The sequence below is a fragment of the Thalassophryne amazonica genome, chromosome 11 (genome assembly GCF_902500255.1).
Source record: "Thalassophryne amazonica chromosome 11, fThaAma1.1, whole genome shotgun sequence".
Taxonomy (NCBI): domain Eukaryota; kingdom Metazoa; phylum Chordata; class Actinopteri; order Batrachoidiformes; family Batrachoididae; genus Thalassophryne; species Thalassophryne amazonica.
In genome coordinates, this window is record NC_047113.1 from 31,335,462 (window position 1) to 31,353,525 (window position 18,064).

Here is an 18,064-nt window from a genome sequence, read left to right on the forward strand (position 1 = left end):
CACAGCCACAGAAACCCATAACTTCTTTTGGGTTGTCTGGGTGTCTTGGTGGTTTTGCCTCACGCTATTCCTTCTTGCACAGTCACTCAGTTTTTGAGAACTGTCTACTGAATACAGGGTGCCATACTGATTGTATTTCTTCATAACTGATTAAAATAAAGTCCAAGACATATTCAGTGACTTGGAACGTATCCACGTATCCATCCCCTAAACTGTCTGAAGAATATTGGCAATAAAACTGATTTACAGGTATTATACCAAAGGGGCCCATTACTTATGCAACCCATCATCTTGGCTTTAATGCTGCATTTAGACAAAACGATGACAAGTCACGAATGCTTAGAAGTATACATTCTTGGCCGCTGATCATGATTGTGATGATTTAAGGCAGAGGCACCAGGTGTCCTCAGGAACTGATGCAACCTGTTACCACGCATTACGATTAATGGCGCATGTTGCTGGCGAATTATCAGGAACCATTACACATGGTCAAGAATGTTCCGCGTGTAACAGCACAGCATTACGTTCTGTCACAACGTGAATGAACACACACACCCATATTCATCTATCAGCTGCTAAACAATTCAGATTGCTCCAGTTTGCTCTTCAAAATCCACAGCAGATGAACTTTGTGACTGCATTCTTAGTTGGACTCTGTGCAACGGAGCGGCGCATAGAGAAGGAGGAGATGGAGAGAGCCAGATGTGTGGCTCCACACGGCTCTTGTCTCGCACGTTTTCCCAAACATCAGGCGAAGCAGCAGCAGGTGGAACACCTGCAGGAGCGCACTGATGAGCATTGGAACAAAACTCTTAGCTGACTTTGCATCACTGTCCTTATTCAGTATACTGCAGCAATGAAACTGAATGCGGTGCAGCAGGGTTTAATTGTGCGCATGTCAGAGAAGAATGCTGTCACGCTCTATTAAGGATCACCACTAATCAAGATGGATCAACACGCTCAGTTGCGACTTCCACGACATGAGGCGAAATGACGGTGGCGCATGACATTCATGGAAGATTTTTTGACAGCCAAACACATGCAGGAAACATCCACAAAAATCATGCACCAACATGCACTATTAAGAAACCTATTCAGATGCGTTAACTCACGTTAAGAATATCAGGACTGTACCAAGTATTACGCAAATATATTCGTAACACGTCCTAACTATGTGTAAATGCAGCATTATATTTTTAATTAGTTTATATCAAGATGTAGAGATTTGCTTTGAGTTTAAGGAAGACAATTTTATCCATCCATCCATTTTCTTCCGCTTTATCCGGAGTCGAGTCGCGGGGATCCACACACACCTCCCGCAGCTCCTCCGGGGGAACCCCAAGGCGTTCCCAAGCCAGCCGAGAGATGTAGTCCCTCCAGCGTGTCCTGGGTCTTCCCCGGGGCCTCCTCCCAATGGGACGCGCCCGGAACACCTCTCCAGCGAGGCGTCCAGGGGGCATCTGGAAAAGATGCCTGAGCCACATCAACTGACTCCTTTCGATGTGGAGCAGCGGCTCGACTCCGAGCTCCTCACCCTATCTCTAAGGGAGCACCCAGCCACCCTGTGGAGGAAACTCATCTCGGCCGCTTGTACTCGCGATCTCGTTCTTTCAGTCATGAGCCAAATCTCCTGACCATAGGTGAGGATCAGAATGTAGATCGATCGGTAAATCGAGAGCTTTGCCCCCCTACTCAGCTCTCTCTTCACCACGACGGTCCGATACAGCGACCGCATCACTGCAGATGCTGCACCGATCCGTCTATCGATCTCACGCTCCATTCGTTCCTCACTCGTGAACAAGACCCCGAAATACTTAAACTCCTCCACTTGAGGCAAGGACACTCCAACCTGAAGAGGGCAAAGCACCTTTTTCCGATCGAGAACCATGGCCTCGGATTTGGAGGTGCTGATTGTCATCCCGGACGCTTCACACTCGGCTGCAAACCGCCCCGGTGCACGCTGAAGGTCCTGATTTGACAAAGCCAACAGAACCACATCGTCCGCAAACAGCAGAGACGAGATTCTGTGGTTCCCAAACCAGACCCTCTACACCCTGGCTGTGCCTAGAAATTCTGTCCATAAAAATAATGAACAGAACCGGTGAGAAAGGGCAGCCCTGGCGGAGGCCAACGTGCACTGGAAACAGGTTTGACTTACTACCGGCAATGCGAACCAAGCTCTTGCTGCAGCCGTACAGGGACCGGATAGCCCTTAGCAAAGGACTCCGGACCCCGTACTCCCGGAGCACCCCCAACAGGGTGCCCCGAGGGACACAGTCGAACGCCTTCTCCAGATCCACAAAACACATGTGGACTGGTTGGGCGAACTCCCATGAACCCTCGAGCACCCTATGGAGCATGTAGAGCTGGTCCAGTGTGCCGCGACCAGGACAAAAACCGCACTGCTCCTCCTGAATTTGAGGTTCGACCATCGGTCGAATTCTCCTCTCCTGTACTCTGGAATAGACCTTACCGGGGAGGCTGAGGAGTGTGATCCCCCTATAGCTGGAACACACCCTCCGGTCCCCCTTCTTAAACAGAGGGACCACCACCCCGGTCTGTCAATCCAGAGGCACTGTCCCCGATCGCCACGGGATGTTGCAGAGGCTTGTCAGCCAAGACAGTCCCACAACATCCAGACACTTAAGGTACTCAGGACGGATTTCATCCACCCCAGGAGCCTTGCCACCAAGGAGCTTTCTAACCACCTCGGTGACTTCGGCCTGGGTAATGGATGAGTCCGCCTCTGAGTCCCCAGTCTCTGCTTCCTCTTCGGAAGATGTGGCGATGGGATTGAGGAGATCCTCGAAGTATTCCTTCCACCGCGCGACAACATCCCCAGTCAGAGTCAACAGCTCCCCACCAGCACCGTAAGCAGTGCTGGTGGAGAGGTGCTTCCGCCTCCCGAGGCAACGGACGGTTTGCCAGAATCTCTTCGAGGCCGACCGATAGTCATCCTCCATGGCCTCCCCGAACTCCTCCCAGACCCGTGTTTTTGCCTCTGCGACCGCACAAGCTGCAGCATGCTTGGCCTGCCGGTACCTGTCAGCTGCCTCCGGGGTCCCACCTACCAACAAAGATAAGTAGGACTCCTTCAGCTTGACGGCATCCCTTACTTCAGGCGTCCACCACCGGGTTCGGGGATTGCCGCCGCGACAGGCACCAGAGACCTTGTGACCACAGCTATGAGCGGCCGCATCAACAATGGAGGTAGAGAACATGGTCCACTCGGACTCCATGTCTCCAACCTCCCCCGGGATCTGGGAGAAGCTCTCCCGGAGGTGGGAGTTGAAGACCTCGCTGACAGAGGGTTCCGCCAGCCGTTCCCAGCAGACCCTCACGATACGTTTGGGCCTGCCAGGTCTGACCGGCTTCCTCCACTCCCAGCGGCTCCAACTGCCCCTCTCTTCACTCGAGTGTCCGAGACACGCGGCCGAAGGTCAGATGATACGACTACAAAGTCGATCATCGACCTCCGGCTCAGGGTGTCCTGGTGCCACGTGCACTTATGGACACCCTTGTGCTCAAACATGGTGTTTGTGATGGACAAACTGTGACTAGCACAGACGTCCAACAACTGAACACCACTCGGGTTCAGATCGGGGAGGCCGTGCTTCCCGATCACCCCCCTCCAGGTCTCACTGTCGCCGCCCACATGGGCGTTGAAATCCCCCAGGAGAACAATGGAGTCCCCAGTCAGAGCGCTATCTAGTACCCCTCCCAGGGACTCCAAGAAGGTCGGGTACTCTGCACTGCTGCTCGGCCTGTAGGCCAAGACAACGGTGAGAGACCTGTCCCCTACCCGAAGGCGTAGGGACGCGACCCTCTCGTTCACTGGAGTAAACGCCAACACATGGAGACTGAGCTGGGGAGCAATAAGCAATGCAACCCCAGCTCTCCGCCTCTCCCCGTGGGCAACGCCAGAAAAATAAAACGTCCAGCCCCTCTCCAGGAGTTGGGTACCAGAGCCCAAGCTGTGAGTGGAGGTGAGCCCGACTATCTCTAGTCGGTATCTCTCAACCTCCCGCACAAGCTCAAGCTCCTTCCCCCCCCAGCGAGGTGACATTCCACGTCCCAACAGCCAGGGGCTGTGAGCATGGACCGGGCCGCCGGGCCACCCACCCTTGACCGCCACCCAATCCTCTCTGCACCCGACCCCCATGGCCCCCTCTGCAGGTGGTGAACCCACAGGAAGACAATTTTATAAATTTTTAAATTGAGAGGCCTGATTTACCTTTTGTATTTGAAATAACATAAACAAATTAAAATGTGTGAAATACCAAGGGGCCGAATACTTTTGCAAGGCACTGCATTACATTATATATATATATATACATACATACATATATACATATATATACATACATACATATATACATATATATATATATATACATACATACATATATACACAGTGAGAAAAATAAGTATTTGAACACCCTGCGATTTTGCAAGTTCTCCCACTTAGAAATCATGGAGGGTCTGAAATTTTCATCTTATGTGCATGTCCACTGTGAGCGACAATCTAAAAAAAGAAATCCGGAAATCACAATCTATGATTTTTTTTTAATAATTTATTTGTATGTTACTGCTGCAAATAAGTATTTGAACACCTGTGAAAATCAATGTTAATATTTGGTACAGTAGCCTTTGTTTGCAATTACAAAGGTCAAACGTTTCCTGTAGTTTTTCACCAGGTTTTCACACACTGCAGCAGGGATTTTGGTCCAATCCTCCATACAGATCTCCTCTAGCTCTTCCAGGTTTGGAGTTTCAGCTCCCTCCAAAGATTTTCTATTGAGTTCAGGTCTGGAGACTGGCCAGGCCACTCCAGGACCTTGAAATGCTTCTTACGGAGCCCCTCCTTAGTTGCTCTGGCTGTGTGTTTGAGGTCATTGTCATGCTGGACGACCCAGCCATGACTCATCTTCAATGCTCTTACTGAGGGAAGGAGGTTGTTTGCCAAAATCTCACAATACATGACCCCATCCATCCTCCCTTCAATAAGGTGCAGTCGTCCTGTCCCCTTTGCAGAAGAGCACCCCCAGAGTATGATGTTTCCACCCCCATGCTTGACAGTTGGGATGGTTTTCTTGGGGTTGTTCTCATTCTCTAAACATGGTAAGTGGAGTTGATTCCAAAAAGCTCTATTTTGGTCTACAGTTAACACTGAAAACGCCATAGACATGCTAACGTGTTAGCATCGTCCCGTTTTTAAGTTATAAAATACATCTATCAACTGTTTCAGAAGACCATAACAGATCGGTTTAACATAAAAAAAAAGTCAATATTACTCACAGGCATATGCTCTTTAGGGTTTTAGTGGGGAAAAATTAAGATAACGCAAAACAAAAGAAACCAACAAAATAGATTAAAGCACTGCTTCACTGGTTCAAAGCAAAGCCACACTGTGCTCTACTTGGGGAAGGTCTGCCAATGTTCCCATGAAGACAGGGAGGAGAAGGACTGTGGCTCATGGCAAGCAGTAAACAGAGTGGAGAGGAGTGAAAATTCACAGTCCCTTCCTCCTCGGTGTGGCGCCATCCATGCCGACACTGCTGCTGCTTTGATTAGCGCAGAATGGGATGTTACTTGGACAGTGAAAGTATCACATTTTGGCCCCAAAATACGCATGACACCATGTGCGCGCGCATATGTGTGGTTAAATTTTCCAAATGACGGAAATCCGTCGTGGTGACGGAGAACTTTAACCCATATTATATGAGCATGTCAAAGTGCATTATCTCTGGTAAATGAAATATCAAATGAGCTGACTATTCTAAATTAAGAAATATGAAAATTGTGATGTATTGTGCTTTATTTTTTGGTGCCACATGCCCTGAGAAATTAAGTCATAAACATGGGGAAATTAGCTTGATTTCATCTACTGCTGATAAGCACTCAGAAATGGTAGCCTGTCAGAAAAGTCTACTTCATGTGAGGGACAGCTCCTTTTCCTCACACCCTTCACTGAAATGAATTGGAAAACTAGAATTTTTTTGCGCTTCAAAATTGGTGTTTTTTTTGTGGACTATGACGGTTAACAGGTATATTTTGGGAGAGTCCATCATAACCAGTTGTGCATTTTTCCCACAGATAAGATTTTTGATTGAGAAATGTAAGCATTTTGTAGGTGCCTCCTATAAAAAGTGGAGAAATGCAGCAGAGCACAGCATGAGAAATGTGCTTCAAAAACAGTTGGAGTAGAGGAGAAACAAGAATTTTATCTGTGTGTTTAAAGGCGGGAACATGAAGACTTTGAGATAAAGTGACTGCTTTTGCAATCTTAATGTGAGAGAAGTGTCGTGGTCATCGGACCGGCCCCCAGCCATTTAACGGCGTTACCTGCTTACCGGATCAATGACTGTGAACGGAAAAATGATAGATGGAAGCAACACAAATGAGACTATTGCGAATGGATCTTTACTGACCGCCATGTGCTCCTATCATTTGGATTGTTTTTAAATAATAGATAACGACTTTGGAACCGGTGCAGGTGTGATTCTCCATGGCTGCTGTGCGTGAACACAGGAGAAGAACTTAACTGGATGCATCTCTCAGGGTATGTATTCATTAGTTTGTGCTTTTCAATCTTATTTTAGACATATTTGATTTTTTTTCTGAATACAAAAAGCAACCCAGAATGATGTGATGTTGCAGGTCTAAGCATAAATCTAAGTTGCCGTATGCGCAACAGAGTTTTTCCATATAAATAATAACAATTTTTAAAAAGTTGCCGTTTCGGCCCTTCTCCTCGAAACAACCCACTTGAATTTATTCTTGATGGAACTGTCGTACTTTAAATAGTTCCCCCGCTGCAGAAAGTTTCCATCCATGATTTGCTTTGTCATGATTATTTTCAGAACGCCACGGCCTTCAGGGTAAAATTTGTAACGACATCTCTCACTGGCTGCTGCCTGTACGATCAGTGGGTCTCGATAAATGGGATTGCATGTTACATCTATTTTTCAGTCACAAATGTTTGAGATGAAGATGTGAAAATGCGAGACTTCCGATCCACTATGATGTCTCATCTGAGATGTTTTCAATCGATTTTACAAACTCTGTTCTGATTTTACAAACTCTGTTCAAACACTGTTCTGTGCCTGTAATCCACCCTGGACGACTCCAGAAAAAATAAATAAATAAAAAAAATTACACAGAGAGCCGCTGCTCCTCCATGTCGAAAGGAGCCAGTTGAGGTTGTTTGGGCATCTTTTCTGGATGCCCCCTGGACGCCTCGCTGGAGAGGTGTTCCGGGCACGTCCCATTAGGAGGAGGCCCCGGGGAAGACCCAGGACACACTGGAGGGAGTACGTCTCTCGGCTGGCTTGGGAACACCTCGGGGTTCCCCCGGAGGAGCTGGGGGAGGTGTGTGTGGATCGGGAGGTCTGGGCAGCTTAGCTTGAGCTGCTGCCCCCACGACCCGACTCCGGATAAAGCGGAAGAAAATGGATGGATGGATGTTGGCCCCTAGCTCCCCCACCCACCCCCCAAAAAAGACTTACGGGAATTCCCGGAAGACTCACATCACTGGAAAACACATCTTGGATTATACTGTGAATGTTATCTACAGTGAAATGATGTGCATACCTGACAGTTGAGTCAGAAGAGCCAGTGACAATGACCCTTTCGTCATACTGTAGACACAACACTGAGCCTGTGTGACCTGTTAAAATCTTCAGACACTCAAGAGACTGCTTATCCCAGATCTAGGAGAACAAAATAGTAGAGACCAGAGTAGGAGGACAGAAAGCATATGATGAAGTGAGGGGAGTAGAAGGGAGAACTGAGAAGAAAATGTAGACTAAAAACCAACATATTTAATGTTTCTGAAAAAATTTCAGAGTTGAGTTATAGCAAGAGTCAGGTAGATTCACAGTTAGGGCTGGGTATCAATCAAAAAATTTCAATTCCAGTACCAATACCATCACTTCAATACCAATTCCTGAACGATACTTTTTTGATACCAATTTTATTTTCAACAACGTTTTATTGAGTCTTAAAGTAAATAAATATGACATTTGTTACTGGATCCTTGATCTCTGGACTTAAATAAAATCTACATGGTGGATCCTTGATCTCTGGACATAGACAGAAATAAACAAAATCTGTAGTTTTTGTCAAAAGCATTTCCTTTCAGACATTTTGCCATAACTGTCGCTCCATACCTCTGAGCTGAACTCAGCTGGCTGCTGCACGTGAGCAAGGATGTCTCATTTTGGGAGGAAAAAAAAATAATTTTTGATCTATTGCAGTTTATTGTTTTTATTACAACGTTTGGATAGAGGTGTCATCAGATTTAAACAGCAATTCCCTTTGAAGTTATTCATTCCGACCAGACTCTGTCTTGGCAGAGAGCGGCACAGCGTTTGGAGCTATGCGAACGGAACAGGGGTTGATTATCGTTTTTTCTCACAAGGCAGGAGTCCCAGTTAGTGACTTTAATCTGCACAAAAGTGACTCATGATTGACAGATTTAATGACTTTGAGAGGGGTTAAGAAGTGGATCTGCCACTTCAGAAAAGCAGCGAAGCAATGAACCATCGAAGCAGCGGATCGGAGCACTGCTTCGTTGGTTCATTGCTTCAACGCTGAGTCGTTACAGAAGAGGTTGATTACAGACCTGCTGCAGGTTCTGCAATCAACGTAGAGAAATTATCATTTTCCCGACAACCACCCATAAAAACAACGGCCGCGCTGAAGGACCGATAAGGGAATCGTCAAGTCTTGACCACGTGATTAACCTCTGGGTACCGAAACTTGTCACTGAAAGACGATGCATGTTTTGATCCTCTGTACTACCAAAGCATTTTGGTTGATGCCACAAAAGAACCGAAGTTCGGGACCCAGCCCTATTCACAGTGGTATTTATGACCCATTTTGACCATTGTGCTGAACTGCTTGCACATTATGTCTATGGCTTGTACAACCTGGGTGTACGTTACCCTTCAATGAAACAAAATTCTGAGTATGAGACAAATATGAATTCTGATGGCACATATGCCCATTTTCCTGGCGACCTTTAAGGGTTATAATTCTAAAAGTATAAAAAATAACGCCATGATTTATTTTCAGGGGTCTTTCACTGTACAGTGCATCCAGAAAGTATTCACAGCACTTTTTCCACATTTTGTCACGTTACAGCCTTATTCCAAAATGGGCGAAATTCATTTTCTTTCTCAAAATTCTACACGCAATGTCCCATAATGAATAGTTTATAGTTTGCAAATTTATTAAAAAAAAAAAAATAATAAAGAAATCACATGCACATAAGTATTCACAGCCTTTGCCATGAAACTCAAAGTTGAGTTCAGGTGCATCCTGTTTCCATTGATCATCCCTGAGATGTTTCTACAGTTTAACTGAAGTCCACCTGGGGTAAATTCAGTTGATTAGACATGATTTGGAAAGGCACACACCTGTTTACATGTAAGGTCCCACAGTTGACAGTGCATGTCAGAGCACAAACCAAGCATGAAGTCAAAGGAATCGTCTGTCGACGTCTGAGACAGGATTGTCTCGAAGCACAAATCCGAGGAAGGGTACAGAAACATTTCTGCTGCTCTGAAGGTCCTAATAAGCACAGTGACCTCCATCATGTGTACATAGAAGCACTTCAGATCCACCAGGACTCTTCCTAGAGCTGGGCACCCATCTAAACTGAGCAATCAGGAGAGAAGGGCCCCAGTCAGTGAGGTGACCAAGAACGCGATGATCACACTGTCAGAGCTCCAGCATTCCTCGGTGGAGAGAGAAGAATCTTCCAGAAGGACAACCATCTCTGCAGCAATCCACCAAGCAGGCCTGTATGGTAGAGTGGCCAGATGGAAGCCACTCCTTAGTAAAAGGCACATGACAGCCTGCCTGGAGTTTGTCAAAAGGCACTTGAAGGACTCTCAGACCATGAGAAACAAAATTCTCTGGTCTGATGAGACAAAGACTGAAGTCTTTGGCGTGAATGCCGGACGTCATGTTTGGAGCAAAACAGGCACCATCCCTACAGTGAAGCAAGGTGGTGGCAGTATCATGCTGTGGGGATGTTTTTCAGCAGCAGGAACTGGGAGACCAGTCAGGATTGAGGGGAAGATGAATGCAGCAATGTACAGCGACATACTGGATGAAAACCTGCTCCAGAGAGCTCTTGACCTCAGACTGGGGCAAAGGCTTGTGTTTCAGCAAGACAATTACCCGAAGCACACAGGCAAGATGTCAAAGTAGTGGCTTTAGAACAACACTGAATGTCCTTGAGTGGCCCAGCCAGAGCCCAGACCTGAATCATCAGGTCTGGGCTGAACATCTCTGGAGAGATCTGAAAATGGCTGTGCACCGACGCTCCCCATCCAACCTAATGCAGCTCGAGAGGTGCTGCAAAGAGGAATGGGCAAAGCTGCCCAAAGATGCGTGTGCCAAGCTTGTGGCATCATATTCAAGAAGATCTCAGGTGCATGAGGCTGTATTTGCTGCCAAGGGTGCGAACACTTAAGTACATGTGTTTTCTTAGTATTTTATTTTTTAACAATTTTGCAAAAATTTCAGCAAAAACATTTTCATGTCATTATGGGGTGCTGTGAGCAGAATTTTCAGGGAAAAAATGTATTTTAATTAATTTTGGAATAAGGCTGTAACATAAAATGTGGAAAAACTGAAGAGCTGTGAATACTTTCTGAATGCACGGTACTTGTTAATTTTAAACCTAATAAAACTTCCTTGATTATGTATTTTTAAATTTATGGATGTTCAAATAATAGCCTTAAAAAAAACAAACAAAAAAAACAAAAACAATGTGGATTCTGTGTTTACCTCATTTTAATACGTATCCTGAATGATTCATAATATGGAGAAAATTGGCTCAAAGTGGGTCTGACCATCAAAATGCCCATTTTCAGAGCCCTTAAGTGTCAAGAAGGTAAGAGTTAATTTGGATTTTAATCAGATCCTGATACCATATACCTGTGGTCCAAAAATAATTTTCAAACCTGCCTCAGTAAGCAATCAACTGTTGTGATAACTATTGGCTTCGTTAACTACAAAAATTGTGGTCATTTGTAATCCTCATACCACATAGATCTTGAAATTTTTCTCTGTTCCATTCTTCACTTTGTTCTAACTACATCCTTAATCCTTTATGAAACCAGGCAGCTATGTATCTCAGCACTTCGTCCAGTGCCCCATTCTCTTAGAAAGGCTACAAAAGATTTTACATGTTTGAATAGTGATTCTAGCGCTCACAAACACTCAAGTTACTATATTTGTGTGATTCTACCATGAGGATTAAGGGTGATAGCTCATTTAAATCCATCTCTTGACTCACTGCCTACTCTTTGATTAATCTGGCTTCATTAAAGTCATCAGGAAGCAAAATCTCTCATCACCAGAGCTCTCTGGGTCAAAGGAAAACACCAGCCTCTCCACCTTAACAAAGCAGACAAAAGTTTTTCTTTTTTTAACTTAAACTAAATAAATGTATAGAGGCATTGACATCCTGCCATTTATCATGCAAAATGTGAAGATGCTGTTAGCCATAACTGTAGTGAATAACTGTTTCTTAGACCATGAGAGTGGAGTTCTCCACACATCATGCCCAAGTGAAACACATCATATTAACTCATTATTACAATGATAGAAAATTATGTGCCACACAAGGCCAGCAGTCCGCAGGATGTCATTCCAGCCAGCCACCTCACAAGCTGAATTCACAAATTACCAGGTACAGGACAGGAATTTAGTGAAATCATCTGCTTAACTGACAGACAGAAATGACACCCTGCAAACAAACTTTCTTCGGCAGCATTATGAGAAACCGAAGAACTTCCCACATTTACTTTGTAAGGTGCGGTATAGTAACATACGTAATTACAATGGACAGCATAACCTGGCCATATTTTAGCGTGCCATTTTTTTTTTTTTTTTTTTTTTTTTACTATAACGCCATTATCATGGACTTACCCTCATTTTCCAGACTATAATTCAGGTTTTTTTGTTGTCTGACTGATCCCAAAAAATATACTTCATATCATCTAAGGTTCCAGCAGCTCCAGCAGGGGACCCCAGACCTCCCTTTCCCGTAGCTGTTGCCCCCGTGGCCTGAACCCGGAAAAGCAGTTGAAGATGAGTGATGAGTGTGATCATCTAAGGTCACAGGATGGTACATCCATACTCATGACAACTGTGCGCTACTACTTGACCTACATGAATAAACTGAAGTAGATGGAGAACAAAACTGAAATGGCTCCAAAAAGAAAACACTATACTACCGAATTTAAACTGCAGATAATGAAGTATGCACCCGGAAATTGTAGTCAAGCAGCTGAAAGAAAGTTTGAAATAAATGAGAAACATGTCAGCGACTAGTGAAAAGACGACAACGCCTATTGCAAAGAAGAGGAAAAAAAGTGAAAAAAAAAAAACCTAAACAAAAACAATAAAACATAGAAGGCTAACCGTGGGATGAAAGCGCAAATGGCCAGGGATGGAAGAACAAATCCACAGATGAGTCGCTGAATAGCAAGCTGCTGGGTGAGGCTTATCAATGGTGCAGTTATGTCTTCAAACTCAGGTAATTGCCAAGGAGCTGAATACAAATGATTTTGCTGGTGGGTTTTCTTGGTGCTACCATGTCATACATCACAACCACCTCTCAGTCTGAGCATGGACCATGGTTCTTGTGAAATAAATGTGACTTACACACTGTTGCAATATACATGTTTTTTTTTTTCACCTCCAGCAACAAAGTTGGGTGGAGGTTATGTTTTCTACAATATCGTTACGAATTGTTTTTTTTAAACAGAGGATTTATACCCCGATAGGCTAGAACAGATTCAATTTCAAGTTCATAGGTCAAAGTCAGGAAAAATCCCTATCCTTTAACACTGAATGAATTTTCAAAAATTTGCAACTGTCAAGAAAAGACAGAATTTTTTTCAGATTTGAGAGCGTTATGTAGGACAGCATTCCTTATCAACTGACAAAGTTTGATCCAGATCTGATGTTGTCAACCGAATGGTCCCCCCCTAAAAATCGGGCCACCCTGCCTTCATTGCACATGCGTCATTTCTGTACATCAATTGCGGTTCACCGATTATCATCTCATTTCTGCTTAAAACTGCACTCCAGTCATCATCTATCTCAGCGACAGATATTTGAAGCTTTTGTACAACAACCATTTCAACATAAATTCAACATTATTTCATAATAAAAGACGGAGAAAGTGATCAGAACGCAGCAACTGCATGAGCTGCTGCATTTACTGCACCTGTCATTTCAAAGTGTCAGTAGCGACTCACTGATTATCGCCTCGCTTCTGCTTAAAACTGACTTTAGAATGATTTAAGAGGTTTTACCTTGTCATCTGATGGTTAATAATCACATTATTCCCTTTGATCGCTTTGAGTGTAGAGACTCAGTCTCAGACGAGCAGCTGTGGTCCCAAATGGTGCATGCGCAGTGAAGGCAGGGCAGACTGATTTTTACTGTACCGTTCGATCTGCGATACTGGATTACAAATTTTGTGGCCATTTAAATTTAACACTGAAAACCCCATTTAATGTATATTTTATATCTTAATCAAACATGCCCCAATCATTATCATATTTGAAAGTGAGGTGCAGACTGCCACTCATTATACCCTGACAAACTTTGATCTGGATCTGATCCGGATAGTAGATTTTGGGGAGATATGAATTTAATATTGACGAGCCCATTGCAATCAAACGTTCCTAAATCACTCTCATATGCGACAATGAGGCGCAAACTGGCACTCTCAGTGAATCGATCCATCCAAATATGCATCTGATCCATATTGCGGACTTAGTGGACATTTGATTTTAACATTGAAAAGCTCCTTTTGATCTATATTTTGTGTTATATTTTAGCTTATGAAAAGCCACTTCAAACAAGTCTTTAGCCTTGAAAATTTTTTCCAAGGCTAAAGTTGGGTATCGAGAACCGGTTCTTTTCGAGAATCATTAAGAAATATTCGATCCACCGACATCAATAGCCTTTTTGCTTAACGATTTCAGAGCGGCCACTGTTTATGAAGGCGTTTATCAGGAAAATTATAATTTCTCTACGTTGACTGCAGACACTGCAGCAGGTCTGAAATCAACCGCTTCTGCAGCGGCTGTGCTTGAAGCGGTGCTCGGACAAGCTGCTTCGTTGGTTCTCTGCTTCACTGCTTTTCAGAAGCGGCAAGTCCGCTTCTTAACCCCTCTCAAAGCCATTAAAATGTGTCAATCATGAGTCACTTTTGTGTGGATTAAAGTCACTAACTGGGACTCTTGTCTTGCTGCGGGCAAGAAACGAGAATCATCCTCCGTTCCGTTTGTACCGCTCCAAATGGTGCGCCGCTCTCTGCTGAGTCAAGTTAGAAAGATAGAGTCAGGTCAGAATTAATAAATTCAAAGCAAATCACCGTTTTAAATGAAATCAATCAATCAATCAATCAATTTTTTTATATAGCGCCAAATCACAACAAACAGTTGCCCCAAGGCGCTTTATATTGTAAGGCAAGGCCATACAATAATTATGTAAAACCCCAACGGTCAAAACGACCCCCTGTGAGCAAGCACTTGGCTACAGTGGGAAGGAAAAACTCCCTTTTAACAGGAAGAAACCTCCAGCAGAACCAGGCTCAGGGAGGGGCAGTCTTCTGCTGGGACTGGTTGGGGCTGAGGGAGAGAACCAGGAAAAAGACATGCTGTGGAGGGGAGTAGAGATCGATCACTAATGATTAAATGCAGAGTGGTGCATACAGAGCAAAAAGAGAAAGAAACAGTGCATCATGGGAACCCCCCAGCAGTCTACGTCTATAGCAGCATAACTAAGGGATGGTTCAGGGTCACCTGATCCAGCCCTAACTATAAGCTTTAGCAAAAAGGAAAGTTTTAAGCCTAATCTTAAAAGTAGAGAGGGTGTCTGTCTCCCTGATCTGAATTGGGAGCTGGTTCCACAGGAGAGGAGCCTGAAAGCTGAAGGCTCTGCCTCCCATTCTACTCTTACAAACCCTAGGAACTACAAGTAAGCCTGCAGTCAGAGCGAAGCGCTCTATTGGGGTGATATGGTACTACGAGGTCCCTAAGATAAGATGGGACCTGATTATTCAAAACCTTATAAGTAAGAAGAAGAATTTTAAATTCTATTCTAGAATTAACAGGAAGCCAATGAAGAGAGGCCAATATGGGTGAGATATGCTCTCTCCTTCCAGTCCCCGTCAGTACTCTAGCTGCAGCATTTTGAATTAACTGAAGGCTTTTTAGGGAACTTTTAGGACAACCTGATAATAATGAATTACAATAGTCCAGCCTAGAGGAAATAAATGCATGAATTAGTTTTTCAGCATCACTCTGAGACAAGACCTTTCTAATTTTAGAGATATTGCGTAAATGCAAAAAAGCAGTCCTACATATTTGTTTAATATGCGCTTTGAATGACATATCCTGATCAAAAATGACTCCAAGATTTCTCACAGTATTACTAGAGGTCAGGGTAATGCCATCCAGAGTAAGGATCTGGTTAGACACCATGTTTCTAAGATTTGTGGGGCCAAGTACAATAACTTCAGTTTTATCTGAGTTTAAAAGCAGGAAATTAGAGGTCATCCATGTCTTTATGTCTGTAAGACAATCCTGCAGTTTAGCTAATTGGTGTGTGTCCTCTGGCTTCATGGATAGATAAAGCTGGGTATCATCTGCGTAACAATGAAAATTTAAGCAATACCGTCTAATAATACTGCCTAAGGGAAGCATATATAAAGTGAATAAAATTGGTCCTAGCACAGAACCTTGTGGAACTCCATAATTAACTTTAGTCTGTGAAGAAGATTCCCCATTTACATGAACAAATTGTAATCTATTAGACAAATATGATTCAAACCACCGCAGCGCAGTGCCTTTAATACCTATGGCATGCTCTAATCTCTGTAATAAAATTTTATGGTCAACAGTATCAAAAGCAGCACTGAGGTCTAACAGAACAAGCACAGAGATGAGTCCACTGTCCGAGGCCATAAGAAGATCATGTGTAACCTTCACTAATGCTGTTTCTGTACTATGATGAATTCTAAAACCTGACTGAAACTCTTCAAATAGACCATTCCTCTGCAGATGATCAGTTAGCTGTTTTACAACTACCCTTTCAAGAATTTTTGAGAGAAAAGGAAGGTTGGAGATTGGCCTATAATTAGCTAAGATAGCTGGGTCAAGTGATGGCTTTTTAAGTAATGGTTTAATTACTGCCACCTTAAAAGCCTGTGGTACATAGCCAACTAACAAAGATAGATTGATCATATTTAAGATCGAAGCATTAAATAATGGTAGGGCTTCCTTGAGCAGCCTGGTAGGAATGGGGTCTAATAAACATGTTGATGGTTTGGATGAAGTAACTAATGAAAATAACTCAGACAGAACAATCGGAGAGAAAGAGTCTAACCAAATACCGGCATCACTGAAAGCAGCCAAAGATAACGATACGTCTTTGGGATGGTTATGAGTAATTTTTTCTCTAATAGTTAAAATTTTGTTAGCAAAGAAAGTCATGAAGTCATTACTAGTTAAAGTTAATGGAATACTCAGCTCAATAGAGCTCTGACTCTTTGTCAGCCTGGCTACAGTGCTGAAAAGAAACCTGGGGTTGTTCTTATTTTCTTCAATTAATGATGAGTAGAAAGATGTCCTAGCTTTATGGAGGGCTTTTTTATAGAGCAACAGACTCTTTTTCCAGGCTAAGTGAAGATCTTCTAAATTAGTGAGACGCCATTTCCTCTACAACTTACGGGTTATCTGCTTTAAGCTACGAGTTTGTGAGTTATACCACGGAGTCAGACACTTCTGATTTAAAGCTCTCTTTTTCAGAGGAGCTACAGCATCCAAAGTTGTCTTCAATGAGGATGTAAAACTATTGACGAGATACTCTATCTCCCTTACAGAGTTTAGGTAGCTACTCTGCACTGTGTTGTTATATGGCATTAGAGAACATAAAGAAGGAATCATATCCTTAAACCTAGTTACAGCGCTTTCTGAAAGACTTCTAGTGTAATGAAACTTATTCCCTACTGCTGGGTAGTCCATCAGAGTAAATGTAAATGTTATTAAGAAATGATCAGACAGAAGGGAGTTTTCAGGGAATACTGTTAAGTCTTCTATTTCCATACCATAAGTCAGAACAAGATCTAAGATATGATTAAAGTGGTGGGTGGACTCATTTACTTTTTGAGCAAAGCCAATAGAGTCTAATAATAGATTAAATGCAGTGTTGAGGCTGTCATTCTCAGCATCTGTGTGGATGTTAAAATCGCCCACTATAATTATCTTATCTGAGCTAAGCACTAAGTCAGACAAAAGGTCTGAAAATTCACAGAGAAACTCACAGTAACGACCAGGTGGACGATAGATAATAACAAATAAAACTGGTTTTTGGGACTTCCAATTTGGATGGACAAGATTAAGAGACAAGCTTTCAAATGAATTAAAGCTCTGTCTGGGTTTTTGATTAATTAATAAGCTGGAATGGAAGATTGCTGCTAATCCTCCGCCCCGGCCCGTGCTACGAGCATTCTGACAGTTAGTGTGACTCGGGGGTGTTGACTCATTTAAACTAACAAATTCATCCTGCTGTAACCAGGTTTCTGTTAGGCAGAATAAATCAATATGTTGATCAATTATTATATCATTTACCAACAGGGACTTAGAAGAGAGAGACCTAATGTTTAATAGACCACATTTAACTGTTTTAGTCTGTGGTGCAGTTGAAGGTGCTATATTATTTTTTCTTTTTGAATTTTTATGCTTAAATAGATTTTTGCTGGTTATTGATAGTCTGGGAGCAGGCACCGTCTCTACGGGGATGGGGTAATGAGGGGATGGCAGGGGGAGAGAAGCTGCAGAGAGGTGTGTAAGACTACAACTCTGCTTCCTGGTCCCAACCCTGGATAGTCACGGTTTGGAGGATTTAAGAAAATTGGCCAGATTTCTAGAAATGAGAGCTGCTCCATCCAAAGTGGGATGGATGCCGTCTCTCCTAACAAGACCAGGTTTTCCCCAGAAGCTTTGCCAATTATCTATGAAGC

At 43.5% G+C, this 18,064-nt stretch overlaps 1 protein-coding gene across 4 annotated transcripts in view; it reads right to left on the reverse strand.

Annotated features, from left to right (window-relative positions):
* The window catches only part of fbxw11a (F-box and WD repeat domain containing 11a), a 69,012-nt gene that overhangs the window by 18,015 nt on the left and 32,933 nt on the right, over nt 1–18,064 (reverse strand). For all 4 annotated transcript variants that reach the window (XM_034181136.1, XM_034181135.1, XM_034181134.1 and 1 more), the window contains one exon: nt 7,594–7,712. In XM_034181136.1, coding sequence (XP_034037027.1) covers nt 7,594–7,712 — 119 coding nt within the window. The remainder of the gene's footprint in view (nt 1–7,593; nt 7,713–18,064) is intronic.